The sequence below is a fragment of the Colossoma macropomum genome, unplaced genomic scaffold (genome assembly GCF_904425465.1).
Source record: "Colossoma macropomum unplaced genomic scaffold, Colossoma_macropomum, whole genome shotgun sequence".
Lineage (NCBI taxonomy): Eukaryota > Metazoa > Chordata > Actinopteri > Characiformes > Serrasalmidae > Colossoma > Colossoma macropomum.
In genome coordinates, this window is record NW_023494784.1 from 13,669,912 (window position 1) to 13,687,756 (window position 17,845).

Consider the following 17,845-nt stretch of genomic DNA (forward strand, 5'->3'; position numbering starts at 1 on the left):
CATTTGTTTTTACCAGCCTTTAAGTGATGAAAAACCCTTGATAATTGTAATACAGACACCCTGGCAAAAGCAGCTTCTAAAAGAACATCCACATCCCATGATGTTCATGGACGCCACCTACAAAAGCATGACCTCATATGGCTATGCATTCTATGCACTTCTTCTGAAGAATAGTATTGGAAGAGGGATTCCATTTGCATACTTCATCATCAGTCAGCCCTTCCTGGATCGGGGCCTTGTCGTGGCGGAAGGGCTTGTGTCGTCTAGGGATCTTCAGAGCTAAGTCGTCGGAAGCAACATGCTCCTGGTAGGGTCTCCCAGGGCGAACAGGTCTGGAGTGAAGACCCAGACTAACTTGATCCAAAAACCTCCATGAAAAACGGACACAGAGCATCGTGTACCCTGCCCAGGAGAGGGTCACCGGGACCTACCCCTGGAGCCAGGCCTGGGGGTAGCGTCCCTCGGCGAGCGCCTGGTGGCCGGGCAGCCCACGTAACCCGGCCGGGCTCAGCCCGAAGAGGCAACGTGGGGGGACCATGTGGGCCCACCACCCGCAAGGTCCAGCATGGGGGAGTGGTGCAGTGCCGTACAGGCAGTGGGAGATTGCAGGGGGGCCCTTGGCGGCCTAGGCCCCTGCGGCAGAAACTGGCTCTTGGTACGTGGAATGTAACCTCACTGGGGGGAAGGAGCCGGAGCTTGTGCGGGAGGTTGAGAGGTACCAACTAGATATAGTTGGGCTCACCTCCACCCACAGTATCGGCTCTGGAACCAAACTCCTGGATAGGGGTTGGTCCCTCTCCTACTCCGGGGTTGCACAAGGTGAGAGGCGCCGGGCGGGTGTGGGGATACTCACGAGTCCCCGGCTGGCGGCAGTGCAGTTGGAGTTTGTCCCGGTGGACGAGAGGGTCGCCTCAATGCGTATTAAAATCGCAGAGAGGAAAACTCTGACTGTTGTGTGTGCTTATGCACCAAACAACAGGTCAGAGTATTCGGCCTTCTTGGAGCAAGTGGGCGGGGTTCTGGAAAGGGTCCCGACTACAGACTCCATAGTCTTACTGGGAGACTTCAATGCTCATGTTGGCAATGACTGGGAGACCTGGAGAGGCGTGATTGGGAAGAACGGCCTGCCCGATCTAAAGCCGAATAGTGAATTGTTATTGGACTTCTGTGCCAGGCCTGGATTGTCCATAACGAACACCAAGTTCGAACACAAGGATGTTCATAAGTGTACATGGTACCAGAGCTCCTTGGGTCAAAGGTCAATGATCGACTTTGTTGTCATTTCATCTGACTTGGGACCATATGTTCTGGACACTCGGGTGAAGAGAGGTGCTGAGCTGTCAACTGATCACCATCTGGTGGTGAGTTGGATCAGATGGCAGGGAAGACTGAGGGTTAGACCCGGTAGGCCCAAGCAAATAGTGAGGGTGTGCTGGGAACGACTGTCGGAGGCCCCTGTTTGGAATGATTTTAACTCCCACCTCCGGGAGAGCTTTTCTCATGTCCCGGAGGGGGGGGGGCAGAGTCTGAATGGACCCTGTTCAAAACCTCCATTGTGGAAGCTGCCAGGCGCAGCTGTGGCCAAAAGCTTGTTGGTGCCTGTCATGGCGGTAACCCAAGAACCCCCTGGTGGACACCGGTGGTGAGGGAGGCGGTCAAGCTGAAGAAAGAGGCCTTTAGGGACTGGATGGCCCGAAGGACTCCCGATTCAGCAGATAGGTACCGACATGCAAAAAAGGTGGCAGCTGCAACGGTGGCAGAAGCAAAATCCAGGGCGTGGGAGGAGTTTGGTGAGGCCATGGAAAAAGACTTTCGGTCGGCCTCGAGGAGGTTCTGGACAACTGTCCGGCGACTCAGGAGTGGTCGGGGTGGCTGCGCCCAGGCTGTATTCAGCAGGGGTGGAGAAACTCTGACTTCAAATGAGGATATTATCGGTCGGTGGAAAGAGCACTTTGAGGAACTCCTTAATCCGGGTGACATGCCTCCCTCACGGGAGTCAGGGCCAGAGGCCTCTGGCGTGTCAAGCTCCATTTCCCTGGTGGAGGTCACTGAGGTAGTTGGCAAGCTCTTCAGTGGCAAGGCACCGGGGGTGGATGAGATTCGTCCGGAGATGCTTAAGGCTCTGGATATTGTGGGGCTGTACCGGACTGTAGTGGTGAAGAGGGAGCTGAGCCGTAAGGTGAAGCTCTCTGTTTACCGATCGGTCTACATCCTGACCCTCACCTATGGTCATGAGCTGTGGGTAATGACCGAAAGAATGAGATCGCGAATACAAGCGGCAGAAATGAGCTTTCTTCGCAGGGTGGCGGGCTACACTCTATTTGATAGGGTGAGGAGCTCGGAGTAGAACCGCTACTCCTCCGCATTGAGAGGAGCCAGCTGAGGTGGTTCGGGCATCTGATCCGGATGCCCCCGGGACGCCTCCCGGTGGGGGTGTACCAGGCACGGCCTACCGGAATAAGACCCCGGGGTCGTCCTAGGACCGGCTGGAGGGATTATATCTCCAAGTTGGCCTGGGAGCGGCTTGGGGTCCCCGGGAATGAGCTGGAGGAAGTTGCGGGGGACAGGGTCACCTGGGATTCTCTGCTCTCCCAACTGCTACCGCGACCCTATCTGGACTAAGCGGTTAACGATGATGATGATGATGATGATGATGATCATCAGTCAGAGATATATTCTAATAACCTCCCCCACCACCTACATATTGGCACCCCCCGGATTTCTTTTAAAGCTGTGGGAATCATTGGTTTAGCTTATGCAGTCTAAAGTATATACAGGAAAATTTTCATACCATTTACAATAATCACACAGATGTCGCTAATATGATCTAACTCTTCTGATTTCCTCTAACATGTAGGCTGTACATAGGTGGTTGGTAAAAAGGGATGGAGGGAACCTGCCAGTGAAGCAGAGAAACGTGGTGATTCAAGCAATGGTGGCAATGAAGATGTGCTTAACGGTAAGGCTCTTTCACATGCATACAATAGATAGGGAAACTTAAGGAAATAAGTCTCACTAAAAATATCAATTACTAAAAGGGAACACTACAGGCAGGTCGATCAGCTCCTTCGCTTGCTGTGTGGGGATGTTCAGAAATATTACTGGTAAATACACTATTTATTGTAGTATTCACTATTGTCCTGAAAAAAAAAAAACACATGGATGACCTGGCAGACATTGGACGAATCAAGGGAATCAACACTGATGACTTCTCTAATGCTGTCAAGTCTATGATTGAGAAAGGACTAGATTTAAAATTTAAAATGAATGAAACTGGAACATGTTTTGTTCCACCTGATACGAGTGCACAGTCTCACACAGTTGATTTGGTGATGGTCAAATGTGACTGCAGAAGAGCCAAAAGCGGTTCTGTATGCAAACATATCGTTTTCTCAAGAGTAGTTGCACAGCAGCAAGGAGTAGACATTCAGGAACTCAGGATTGCAGTTGCTAGAAAAATCATTGATAGTCATTCATACATCTCAGATGATGAAAGCCTCAGTCTTTCACAGTGATGGGAGTGTAGGAGTTATAAATCACAAAAGTCCAAACTTTTGTACATGCATAGCAAATAGTCATAGTGAAGAATGTGTCTGTATTTTGGTTCACAACATCCTCTACCTACCTCTGACACCTTGCAAGTTGGTCTCAAATGAGACAAATTGCCAGAAAAAAAACAAGATAAAGACAAAAGCTGAACTGCAGGCCATGTTGAAGGACCTTACTGAATGGAGCCAAACAGACAAGTACACTGAGAATAGGGAGCTGTACAAGATGATAGAGAGGGCACACAAACTAGTTTTTTCAAACTTCAGTGTTCTGTCGAGAAAAAGAAAAACAACTGCACTACATGCCTATCGGCAACAGGTTAAAAAGGCAAAACATACGGTCACTATGAATTACATTTGCAAACGGAAAAGCAGAGGGAAACATAAAAAATAAAAATTAGAGCTGCAAGCTGCTGAAAACCTTGAACATAGTAGAATTTGAATGGCCAACTTATGTTTCTGATATGTGAACTGAACAATGTATTTAAGATTTTGACTGACAACACATGACCTAAAGTGTTGAGTGGTGTCACATGTATGGGAACTACTACCAGTTTTGTATATAGGTTTTGTTTAAGCTTTATAAAAACTTTATGTTTTATGTTTTATTGTTTTGTCAATTAATAACCATGAATAAATGGTAATTAGCAGGCTCCAAGTAGGAAGTGGCACTTGATACGTAGTGGGGTTTCAAACATGTAACTATCAACAAATCAAGATAGAAGAAAACATGCAATTCATGTCTTTTTATGTTTATTTTTCCTGTACTGATGAACAGTGTACTCATACAAATAAAAAGAGAATTTGTATAATTAAATGCAAATATACAGCAAAATGGAAAAAAGTACTCCTCTTTAACACATTTTTTTTTCTGTACCTGTCCTGAACAATGTACTCATAAAAATAAACAAGCATATGAAAACAAATATTTGCAAATACAAAATAAAGTAGGTAAAAACTAAACTTACTCATCTGTGGAAACTTTTGATTTCAACACTCTCATTTTCTCGTTAAGACATGCATCAATTAATGCAAAAGTGCCTTTTATAACAGCAGGCCCAAGACCATGTGTTGCCAGGTCAAATGTTTCCCAATTGGTCTCCAAAGCATTCTTTACAGCTTTCAATGTCTTCCTGCAATTGAAAATAAAAACAATGTTTAACTTTCAGTAATGTTCAGTTAAATTGATCATTGATGCCTTCAGTTAATGCCAAACATAGTACATCTTTCTTACCTGCAGTCCTCAGTTTTGGCCATGGCAGCATGGACATTGCCATCTTCCATCAATGCTTGACCCACTCTTTTCTGGGGGATGAATTTTGCTGCCAGGTACATTATGTCACCAGCCAGGTCATTGCATTCATCTAAAATGTAGTAATTGCACATAACACAAATATTCATAATGCTGTTAAATGTAGTACAAGTAAATAATAACCATAATGTGGTGTGCAGACATATTATAATCAAAAACTGGGTAGTGTAAAACAACCTAGCACTAAGTTGAGGGGCTAATAACACCCCAGGCTATTTTGGTATAACTGAACACCCCATAGTGGTCAGTCTTTCATGCATACCATAAAAACTTGCTTGATTTTTCTTTGATATAAAATTAGTATAAATGATTTGTACAGTTTACTTATTTACTGTGACAACTACTGTTTCAGAAATTCTGTGAAGTTCCCAAGAGTTACAACATCCACTCCATAAGCATGCCTTTACAGAAGTTAAGTAACACCTTAATGTTACATTAAGACCAGTTGTAAGTGAGAAGTAAGATGATAATTTAATTATACAAAACCACAAACACAAGGCTACTGGTGCCAGTATTCCCACAGTAGTTACTGCTACTTCCACTCCATTATTACCTTCACAAAGTTTGGAGCACTGTGAAGTTAACTTTGTGCGCTTTGAGGGCTTGACTTCCAACTCTGCTAACTTCTCTTCAATGTTTCTTTTTTGTCCCTTGGCCTTCCTTAGATAAGCCACTACAGTGTTTGAAGAGTAGCTCTCTGGTAGGGAGCATCTCCTTCGCAGTTCATCTGCAGTGACTAGGTATCTAAAATACCACCACATTAATGATCATCTTGAACAGCCTGTGATGCTTTATAAAATTGTATTTTACAGTCTTAATAGCAAAACTTAAAAACTTTATTAACAAACTCTTGCAGTGCACAGGAGTACAGAAGAAAGACTTGAATCATGCCAATAAATGCGATTTGCCCAAAATATGAGACTTATGAAAAAATCCCAAAGGGCTAACTGATCTACAGCATGATTTACTATTATTTCAAACCTATTTCATAAAATATTTTCCCTTACCTCTTGGCCTGGTGAAAGTCTGAAACTTTTAGAACACTTTCCACTAGAAATCCCCCTGTAAAAGTGAAAAAAGGAAATGTGAAATTACTGACAGAAAATACGTAACTTGCTTTATGTTGAATGCAAATTAATTACTGTGTCTATATTAAACAAGACTTGTCCTAAAACCATCAGTATGAATTTATTTTTGCAAGACTTAGGGCTCTGATCAACACAGCTGTCATTTGTGTAATGTTCCAATAACAGAAGTTTGATAGCATCAAAAACTGCAATGACACGGGAAATTGAATCTTCAAGTTGTTTTAAGAAAGAGATTGCTTAGCATGAGCATGAAAAGAACATAAAAATGTGCAGCCCCATCGGTTGGGTTAAGGAAATTGGAAGACTGAAATTTACATGTGTGACGAATAGGTCTGCAAACTTTTGGCAAGTTAGTGTATTTATCTAAAGGTGCACTTAAACTTTTACTTGTCTGATCTTCTTGGTTGTGTCCTGTGTTGTCTTCTCCCTGAATTCCTGTGTTGTCTCTGTTACTTTTCCCTGTGTTGTCTTCTCCCTGAATTCCTGAGTTGTCTCTGTTACTTTGCCCTGTGCTGTCTTCTCCCTGAATTCCTGGGTTGTCTCTGTTAATTTCTCCTGTGTTGTCTTCTCCCTGAATTCCTGTGTTGTCTCTGTTACTTTGCCCTGTGCTGTCTTCTCCCTGAATTCCTGTGTTGTCTCTGTTACTTTGCCCTGTGCTGTCTTCTCCCTGAATTCCTGTGTTGTCTCTGTTACTTTCTCCTGTGTTGTCTTCTCCCTGAATTCCTGTGTTGTCTCTGTTACTTTTCCCTGTGTTGTCTTCTCCCTGAATTCCTGTGTTGTCTCTGTTACTTTTCCCTGTGCTGTCTTCTCCCTGAATTCCTGTGAGGTATCTGCTACTGCTGCCTCCATTATTCTGCCCTAATACATGCAATATTTCAAAGATAAAATATTTATATTAGTCGTCCAACATTCAATGAACAACATCAATTTTTCCCATATGTGTGTTGTTCTAGATGTACAAGGGTGGGTCAAGATGAGCTGTATATAAATCTAGGGACTGTATGTATTTCATGACTGTAAACAATTTTAGAGTTTGAAAGTGTCTCACATTTCAGGGTTTATAATTACACAGGAATCCTGCTTAAAAGTGTTTTGACTTATTCCACTATTTATTTATTCATTTATTTATACAAAATTTAGAAAGTGAATATTATTAATGCTGACAAATTGTCTTTTGTAATATTTCATAAAAATGTATGAACACGTAGACTTCTCCACAATTATTGGCACCCCTGATAAAGATGAGTAAAAAGGGTTATATACAATTTCACCTTTTCATGAATTAGCTTAATCTCAGAAAAAATGAGAAAAATCCAACCTTTCATAGAAGTAAATTTATTCTAAGATACAAAAGTCTCTCACCAAAAAATAGTTTTCTCAACAAAACCACATACAACTTCCTAGATAATGTAACTGAGGCATTTTGTCATTTATATTTTGCTTTTTTAAGTTGATCGGAGTGTCTAGGAACTTTCAAGCAGTAATCCATGACCTGTTTCACTGGGGTATTTACAGTCATAAGTTTACATACACCTTAGGCCCAATCCCATTTCACCCCTTGCCGCTACCACTTAGGGTGAAGTGATGTTTTTTTTTTATCTCAGAATAAATTTACTTCAAATAAAGGTTGGATTATTCTCATTTTTTCAGTGTGAGGAAAATCACCAAAAGGTGAATTTCTTATAACCAGTCTTTACCAGGGTTGCCAGTAATTGTGGGTAGGACCGTACACCATTCATGTTTATGCAGGTCATTTACACCAGCTTTGGGATGTTATGAATGTGTGCCAAAGTGGATGTTGCACTCATTTGATTTCATCTCCAAAAAATAAAAAAAAAAAGTTCTCAAAAGTTACAATAACAATACTACAATACTACAAAGGTCCATTGATTCCAAAATTCACTACCTTTGCAAACAAGACACTTGTCCTCTTGACTTCCAGAAAGACATTTTGCATGGATACGTGCTGAACAAGTAGAGCATTTTTCCTAAAAAAAAATAATTTGCATGAGAAATAGTTAAATCATCAATTATCCGATTCCAGTCCTGAAGGGCCGCACTTCTAAGCATATTTTTGTTTTCACTTCTCCAAAACACATCATTTTAATCCCTAATCAATTAACAAACTGAATCTTGTTTATTAGAGCAAGAAAAAACACAAAAAAACAGCAAAGCTTACAAGGCTGGAATTGGAGAATCTTGAATTAAATAATAAAACGCTCCTTTTAATTTTAGATTAAATAACATTTTATTTTCGTTTATTATTTTGTTTGCATAACTTGCCTTGTTCTTCTTAGACGCCATCTTGTGACAGATACCACAAATACCTGACCTATCTAAAGCACACAAGAAACATTTGCTGCATTGTTACTTTTTCAACAGGGACCAATCAGTCAGGAACTCTAAACACATACAGTGGATTCAGAAAGTATTCTGAGACTTTTTGCACACTTTCTGTGTTATGGATTTGATTATGAATATATAATTTTACCTATTAATCTTCACTTAATCACCCACAATGATGAAGTGAAAACATGTTAATAGAGTTTTTTGAAAATAAATTTAAAAATCTCTTATTCACAAAAGTATTCAGATCCTTCATTCAATACTTTGTAAAAGCCCCTTTGGCAGCAGTTACAGCTGCAAGTGTTCTTGGATAATTCTCTACAACGCCTGTGGACACCTGGATTCGGGCAGTTTATCCCATTCTTTATGGCAGATCCTCTCAAGCACCATCACATTGGATGGTGAGCAACTTTGAGCTGCCATCTTCATGTCTCTCCATAGATGTTTGAATCTGGGGTTTGGCTGAGCCACTCAAGGACATTCAGACTTCCCCCGAAGCCACTCCAACATTGTTTGCTTTGGGTCATTGTTGCATTCAAAGGTGAAGTATTGCCCTAGTCTGAGTTTTTATGTGCTCTGGAGGAGGTCTTCTTCAAGAATGAAAGAAAATCTTCAATTCTTACCAGTCTTCTTGTCCCTGCTGCTGAGAAGCACCCCCATAGCACGATGCTGGCACCACCATGTTTCGCCATAGGGACGGTATTAGCAAGATGCTGTGCAGAGGCTTTTTTTTGCCAGACCTAGTGCTTGCTGTTTGTCCAAAGCATTCAACTGTCATTGCAACAGAGACAGCAGACAATCTTTTTCTTTATGTTGTCAGAGTTCTTTATTTGCTGTTTAGCAAACTCCAAGCAGGCTCCCATATGCCTTTTACTCTACAGTGGCTTCTGTCTTGCCACTCTGCCAGAGAGGCCTAATTTATGGAGTGCTGCAGAGATGGTTATCTGTACTACAGGTTCTCCAATCTCTGCCCAGGACTTCTGAAGCTCTTTTAGAGTGACTGTTGTGTTCCGTCTTACCTCCCTGGCCAAGAACACTTCTTGTCCTGTTGCTCAATTTAGCAGGATGGCCAACTCTACAAAAGTTCAAAGGGTAACACTTTACATTAAGGGTCACTAATCAATCATTAAATATATAATAATCAACTATTAGTTTCCCATCATTTAGTTATTAGTTAACTCTTCATTAAGCATTAGCTATTACTTAGTAATTGATTAAGCACTTATCAATTAGTAATTAAGTACACTGTTAGTTGATAAGTTAGTTTGTCGTTAGTTTGTGGCTTACTTACTCATTATCTGTGTGCTAATTGCTGCTTATTACATTGTTAATTAACTAATAAGTATTTTTCTTCATATAAAGAAGTAACGTGATAACTTACTATCACTTATGTCTTAATCCTGCTAATTATCTGTTAATTAGCTTTCCATCACCTCCATATATTCAGTTGCTTCACTTTTCTCACTTTGGTTCATTAAAGATGCTTATGATCACATCTGGCCGTAAGATGAGCGCACACAAATTCATGGACGGTTTTGTCATTCATCAAGTTCATCTTTGCATATCTGTACTCATATCTGGTAGGAGTGCATGTAAATTTGGGCATAAATGCTGGATATGTGGCTAATTAACCAAAACTATTATCAACAGAATCTGTAATTGCAAAAATAAGAACAACAATAGAAAATTTCAATAATACTAATTTGTGTGCATGACAGTCCAGTACAAAAGTGGATGTACTTACTTTACATGCACATTGATATAAACAAGTGCTGCAACTATTTCATGTTCCATTTAAAGGCACATTACACTGTGCTTTTGTTTCATACTACTGACTCACAAACACAGCTTCGGTCATACACTGCAATAATACAGCGTTTATTTTAGGGAATTAATTACACTAAACAATCACTCTACTATGTTAACAACACTGAGTATTTTGTTTTATTTCACATTTTATTTTTTCCAGTTGTTTTCATTTTAATACTATTAAGTTTGGTCAGCAGGGGAGGAGTGCACTCACTGTTGGACATCAAACTCCACCCACGAGCACAGCCATTAGCTTTCATGCCAAACACTGCCGTTTTATTGGCTGGCTACTGAAACATCCGCATGAATTAGTGTGTGCTTCATGTAAATGATATGTAAATGAGATGCTGGTAGGCTGGTTTCATGCACTCAAGCTGATTTATCATTTATGCTCAAATCTCCACTTGTTTCCACATCGTACAAAATTGTTATGAATCAGACGCAGAGCAATTCATACCGTATAAAAGGCAAAAAAAAAGGTGGTGTTCTTTTTTTACGTAACTTTGATGATTAATGGGCCCTTTTCACAAGATTTGTGATTACTTCCGGTTTAAGCATTAGCAGGGTAAAACTCACTTCCTCTCCATATAGCTACTGCAGACGCGATGTCAAAATGTTTAGTAGTGAACTGGAACGCTCAAACACTGAGCTACAACAGCTGTATTTTAGTTTTGCTGCACGGTTGTGACAAACAGCGAAAGTAAGAAGTGGACGGAAGCACTGATTTGACTGTAAACAGAGCTAAAATGCTGTAGGTTATGTTGTTTTACTGCAGTTCTGCTGCAGCTGCTTCACATCAAGCCGTCTCTGTGTCTTTGCACAACATGCCAGCGATTTCGGTAATATTCTGTTTTCAAAAGAAAGAAGAACTTTTATATGTAGCATGAATGTTATAGACTTTGTTTATATTAAGCTAGCTTTACTGGCTAGAAGCTACTGCTAACCAAACTAGCCCGGCTAACATGAAGCAGCTTTTTCAGATGTTTTTTTCAGCTTGGAGTCATGTTTTTGACTGAGCAGTGAAAGGTGGATGTTTTCTGAAGTGCTGCTTCAAAAATTGCCATGAAACTGTAAGAATAATGCTGTTTGGCAGATCGCTAACATAGCCAGCGTTAGAGCTAACTTAGCTTTAAAGTTTGATGCTCATACGAAGCTGGTGCTCCTCAAACTGCTAATGGTAGGCTAGCTAATTAGCGACTGTAGCCTGCTAGCCTACTGTAATACAGTTTAAACGATGTCTATCAAATAGACTTTACATGTAAAAGTTTTTGTTTGTGTTTATGTCAGAAGTCACTGCCACTGCTTTTGTGTCCCTCCAAGTGACAACACAAAATCAGTAATTAATGGTTAAGTAAGAGGAATTTAAGAAGTAATTAATGGTCAAAATGTACAGATCTAATGGCCATTTTGTCATGATAGTGCGCGAAAACTAACATATGTCTGTTGTAGCTTAGTATTTGAGCATTATAGTTCACTGCTAATGCTTAATCCGGACGTAATCGCGACTCTTTGTGAAAAGGGCCCATGGCCATTAGATCTTTACATTTTGACCATTAATTACTTCTTAAATTCCTCTTACTTAACCATTAATTACTGATTTTGTGTTGTCACTTTACTTGGAAGGACACAAAAGCAGTAATTAATGGTTAAGTAGGAGGAATTTAAGAAGTAATTAATGGTCAAAATGTAAAGATCTAATGGCCATTAATCATCAAAGTTACGTAAAAAAAAGAACACCTTTTTTTTGCCTTTTATAAGGTATGAACTGCTCTGCGTCTGATTCATAACAATTTTGTATGATGTGGAAACAAGTGGAGATTTGAGCATAAATGATAAATCAGCTTGAGTGCATGAAACCAGCCTACCAGCATCTCATTTACATATCATTTACATGAAGCACACACTAATTCATGCAGATGTTTCAATAGCCAGCACATAAAACGGCAGTGTTTGGCATGAAAGCTAATGGCCGTGCTCGTGGGTGGAGTTTGATGTCCAGCAGTGAGTGCACTCCTCCCCTGCTGACCAAACTTAATAGTATTAAAATGAAAACAACTGGAAAAAATAAAAATGTGAAATAAAACAAAATACTCAGTGTTGTTAACATAGTAGAGTGATTGTTTAGTGTAATTAATTCCCTAAAATAAACGCTGTATTATTGCAGTGTATGACCGAAGCTGTGTTTGTGAGTCAGTAGTATGAAACAAAAGCACAGTGTAATGTGTCTTTAAATGGAACATGAAATAGTTGCAGCACTTGTTTATATCAATGTGCATGTAAAGTAAGTACATCCACTTTTGTACTGGACTGTCATGCACACAAATTAGTATTATTGAAATTTTCTATTGTTGTTCTTATTTTTGCAATTACAGATTCTGTTGATAATAGTTTTGGTTAATTAGCCACATATCCAGCATTTATGCCCAAATTTACATGCACTCCTACCAGATATGAGTACAGATATGCCAAGATGAACGTGATGAATAACAAAACTGTCCATGAATTTGTGTGCGCTCATCTTACGGTCAGATGTGACCATAAGCATCTTTAATGAACAAGAACCAAAGTGAGAAAAGTGAAGCAACTGAATATATGGAGGTGATGGAAAGTTAATTAACAGATAATTAGCGGGATTAAGACATAAGTGCTAGTAAGTTATCATGTTACTTCTTTATATGAAGAAAAATACTTATTAGTTAATTAACAATGTAATAAGCAGCAATTAGCACACAGATAATGAGTAAGTAAGCCACAAACTAACGACAAACTAACTTATCAACTAACAGTGTACTTAATTACTAATTGATAAGTGCTTAATCAATTACTAAGTAATAGCTAATGCTTAATGAAGAGTTAACTAATAACTAAATGATGGGAAACTAATAGTTGATTATTATATATTTAATGACTGATTAGTGACCCTTAATGTAAAGTGTTACCGTTCAAAATTGGGCCAAGCTTCTTACATTTCAAAATTATTGAGGCTGCTATGACCCTGGGAACACTGAAAGCCATAGATATTATTTTATATCCTTGCCTTGATCTATGCTCTGCCACTTGATTGGTTTGATTGAAGAGATCCACAGACAGTTCCTTGGACTTCATGGCTTGGTTTTCGTTCTGACAATGCAGTGTAAATTGTGGGTCCTTGTAGACCCCAGTGTGTGTCTTTCTAAACTGTGTCCAGCAAATTAAAATTGCAACAAGTGGAACCAATTTGAGTTCTAGATACATCTCAAGAACAATTAATGCAAACAAATTGCACCTGACCACAATTTGAAGTACCACAGTAAAGGGACTGAATACTTGTGTGAATAAGAGATCGCAGTTTTTGATTTTAATAAATTTCACCTTATCATTATGGATATCATTTTATATATCAAATCCACAACACAATAAACTGTGCAAACGTCACATACTTTTTGTGACTGAATACTTTGTGTGTTTTGTGACTGAATACTTTGTGTGTTTTGTGACTGAATACTTTGTGTGTTTATGTACTTACCAAGTGAACTGAGAAGTAGCAATCCCAGTCTTTCTCTCTCTCCTTGTATAGGTGGACACGCAATATTTCCCTCATCCCCTCGCAGAAAGGTCTCAGCAAACTAAAGAGATTCTAAAAAGATGATTAATTTGAATTGTCACAGGAGCAAAATGACTTGGCAGAATATCTACAGTATTATTAGAAATTCCACAGCAGTAGTTCTGGCAAAACTTGACCCTAAAAAAAATGACAGTTCTTTGCAAGTTTTGTAAAAAATTAGACAAATAAAAAAAATCACAATACATTCTTTACCACAGCTGTGAAAACACCACAGGAAATACTGTCATCCTGAAGGGTATGACTCCTTCTTGACCTTTTCCATGGTCCCTGGTAGCCTTTTGCTGCAGCAAATGTGCTGGGATAAAGATTTATGTAAAGGACATGTATGAATTATTGAAATACAGATAATGTAGAAAAGCCTTGTCCCTACCTCCAATTTTGTGCTATTTTATAATACTGCTTATCCTGTTCCCCAAGTGAATTAAGGTACGTTATACTCCGATCCACAATGTTGCAGTGCTAGACAAAAAAAATTAAGCCATTTTACAATTTTACAATAAAGAACATACATTACCCTGACTGCCAAATTACTTCACATTTAATCTAATAATATAATCACGATTCTTGATAGAACAATGTCCGTGAGTGACTTACAAAAAAAGTCCAATGGTTGCCACCCTCCAAATAGGGACCAACAACCTCCTTTGCATTTTCAAAGATGTTTCTCTTAATAGAGGAGAAAAAAATTGTAAATGATTGCGTTACTGATTCCTTTAACCTATTATGAGCAAAACAATAACCATAGTGACTACCTGCAGCAGTCCAGCAAGAAATATCTGATACCATGTTCTACCTATAATACTGAAGGAAAGTATAGGCCAATTAAAGGTTTGTCAGGTAATTCTTACCTTGATAAAATAACGGCTCCTTACCCTTGCTTTCCCATCCAGAATATGAGTCAGGGTATGAGTATTAATTGCCACTACACCTGGTCGCCTCTAGATGAAAGAAATTAAAGGGGTTTAGACAGAATGTTTTTAAAGAATTATTTAAGTTCTACAAAATCTTTTAAACGAGTGCAAATTAAACAAATATGTCTTGGTATAGAAGGGAGACAACCCACTTCCTGGAGTGTTACACTTTTGTGCTATTCAAACAGACACATGCTTATTCCAGTTCATTACAATACCAGAGTCTCTCTGAATTATACATTTACGCAGGGGTGGGTGATATGACAAAAATATAATATTGTGATACTCTGAAGACACGTTTACAGTACATGAAATGCATCATGACATTGTGTTTCTTAGGTTTGCTAAGTTAGTACAGACCAAAATGCCCCAGAAGTGCCACATTTAAAATATATACTATGAAAATCTAAAAATAATGATTATACATAAGCTAGGTCCAGTTAAACAGGACTATATATGCTTTTATTGGAATGAAACATGCAGTTAGTTTACATTCTTTAAGTACTAAAAATATCTATGATCTGCTTAGAAAATCATAATGTGGAAATCATGATAAACATATAATACTTATCTTGAGTTATGAGTTACAGTATGCTTTTTACACTGTGAAAACATTGTCAAATAGCCCATTCGTACACGTGTGTTAGATTAGTGTTAATATTGATATCTGTAGTGTAACAGCACTCCAGGAAGACTGTTGTCTTCCTTTTGAATAAAAAAAATGTTAATAGTAGTCTATTACCAAGCTGAACAGATGAAACAAGGCATCCATGATCTGAGGAATCATTACCCAAAGAGAAAAGAAAGAAAACAAAAATAATCAGGAAAAAGTACTGAGAAACACGCTGAAAGTGAGAATGGCATGCCATGCCAGCAAACTTCTATTGAGAGCTTAGAATGTTTTGAGAGTTCAGATTAGGCTTTTAGTAAATAGAGGTGTTTGTGGATGACTGAAAAAAAATGGGGTTTTACATAAACACATACAGTCTATGGTAAGAACGCTGAAAACTCAGGCAGGATTTCTGGATGACTTCTTTGGCACTTTTTATTATATATAGTCTGATCCTGATCTTAGTGGCTACATTAAAATTCACTTGCACTCATGTTGATTTTACACCTATATTTATTATATTAGCTTTCATTTATATTGCCGCTATGTTGATTTATTGTTGTATTGATACATTGTTGTTTGTTTGCTTTTTGTTGTGTGTAAACTATACTTTAGTGCCTTGAAAGGTGCCTGTAAATAAAATGTATTGTCATCTTTATTAGTATTATTGTTGTTCTGTTGTTAATAATAATAATAATAATAATAATAATAATAATAATTTATCCACAGGAAATTATTTATACTGAAAGTTAATTATCTACATACACATATAAACACAAAAGCAGAATGATAAAATCATAAGAAAAATGTCACCTCATCAGATACTTTGTTGCATTCCACAAGGGATTCAAAGCTTCCCATGTAAAGAGGATAGGGCCCAACACTTCCAATTTTGGTGTCCCTTTGCAGTCCTCCAGACTGGTTTGTAAGACTGCATTGGTAAAGAAGGTGTAAGCTTTTGTTTTAACAATTACTATACATTTATCTCATACACCAAACATACACCAAACTTTTAAAATGTTACATGGTATGTTATTAAAAAGGCACATGCACATGAAAAAACATTCATGCTTACCATTCATTTGTCTCTGTGACAGCGGAAATTTCTTTGAAGACATAAATAAAGGAAAGGATTGACAGATGTCACACTATTTCCTTAAACATATGACACAACCAATATGTTATATTTGAGGACAAATGTTAACATGGTGTTAATTTATATACATAGTAGTTGGTATCAGCTCAGACATCATAAGAATTTATGGTCTAAGTACTATGCAGACTACGAATGTATCACTAAGAATCCGCAATACATCAAGGAGAATGGACATTTTATTTATGCCGTCTAATGCAACTACACTGGTTAAACACGAAAGCTTTTAAGCAGTCAGCACCAATCTTCACCTTGCTCCAGCACTCCTCCTGCATCCCAGCTCTAGTGTTATTTGAAAGTTGTGCAACAACATAAACATAGTCCTAAGTTTTCAAATTCTGTTCAAAATATAAGAATCCTGAATCTTGACTGAGTGTCATGAATTGAATCAAATCGTGGGTTGAGTGTATCAGTCCACCCCTATTGCCAGTACTCCCTCCATAAGAGAAACATTACACTCTATGTAGGAGGTTGATAGGCTACTAGCAGAGCAAAATATGCAAATATATTTACTGTACTCCCCTGTATCCTGCCCCAAGATTACTCTTTAAACAGTACCATAAATCTAAACTTTAGGAAGTATTACAGGTGACAGGAGTAGAGCTTGCGTCCCAAGAGCAGCTTTACCTTGTATACAGAAGACTAATAATAAACTTATGGAACCACAAGACCTGTGGAGCTGTTGTCCTGCCCCAAGAGAAGTAATGTACCGTATGAAGATGTGAGACACACACCTATAGTATGTTTACAGTATATACAGTATCTGCCCAAAGAACAGCAATACCCTGTGTACAGTACATTAAACATTGGAAATCATCATGGCTGCAGTACATTTCTCCTGCCTTAAGAGCAGAAATACACTACACAGTACATTTCTCCTGCTTCAGGAGCAGAACTACACTACACAGTACATTTCTCCAGTCTTGAAAGCAGAACTACACTACACAGTACATTTCTCCTGCCTTGAAAGCAGAACTACACTACAGTACATTTCTCCTAGCTTAAGAGCAGAACTACACTACACAGTGCATTTCTCTAGCCTTGAAAGCAGAACTACACTACACAGTACATTTCTCCAGCCTTAAAAGCAGAACTACACTACACAGTACATTTCTCCAGCCTTGAAAGTAGAACTACACTTCACAGTACATTTCTCCTGCATTAAGGGCAGAACTACACTTCACAGTACATTTCTCCAGCCTTAAGAGCAGAACTACACTACACAGTACATTTCTCCTGCCTTAAGAGTAGAACTACACTACACAGTACATTTCTCCTGCCTTGAAAGCAGAACTACACTACACAGTGCATTTCTCCCGCCTTAAGAGCAGAACTACACTACACAGTACATTTCTCCTGCCTTAAGAGCAGAACTACACTACATTTCTCCAGCCTTGAAAGCAGAACTACACTACACAGTACATTTCTCCTGCCTTAAGAGCAGAACTACACTACACAGTACAT

At 38.9% G+C, this 17,845-nt stretch overlaps 1 protein-coding gene across 6 annotated transcripts; it reads right to left on the bottom strand.

Annotated features, from left to right (window-relative positions):
- Positions 1 to 4,284: 4,284 nt before the first annotated feature.
- LOC118804846 lies at positions 4,285 to 17,382 on the bottom strand. 6 transcript variants are annotated; one of them, XM_036565616.1, is made up of 15 exons: positions 16,304 to 17,382; positions 16,042 to 16,159; positions 15,361 to 15,393; positions 14,580 to 14,645; positions 14,302 to 14,373; positions 14,078 to 14,166; positions 13,900 to 14,002; positions 13,609 to 13,708; positions 8,232 to 8,284; positions 7,855 to 7,936; positions 6,336 to 6,806; positions 5,868 to 5,922; positions 5,414 to 5,604; positions 4,783 to 4,912; positions 4,285 to 4,681 (listed from the first exon to the last, which is right to left on the bottom strand). In XM_036565616.1, the coding sequence occupies exons 2-15, from the start codon at positions 16,087 to 16,089 to the stop codon at positions 4,513 to 4,515; spliced, it is 1,662 nt and encodes a 553-aa protein (XP_036421509.1). In that variant the 5' UTR covers positions 16,090 to 16,159; positions 16,304 to 17,382; the 3' UTR covers positions 4,285 to 4,512. The 6 variants fall into 6 exon arrangements, with proteins under 6 accessions (XP_036421509.1, XP_036421389.1, XP_036421581.1 ...); XM_036565496.1 differs by having other exon boundaries at positions 14,556 to 14,645; XM_036565688.1 differs by lacking the exon at positions 15,361 to 15,393 and having other exon boundaries at positions 14,556 to 14,645.
- Positions 17,383 to 17,845: the final 463 nt, after the last annotated feature.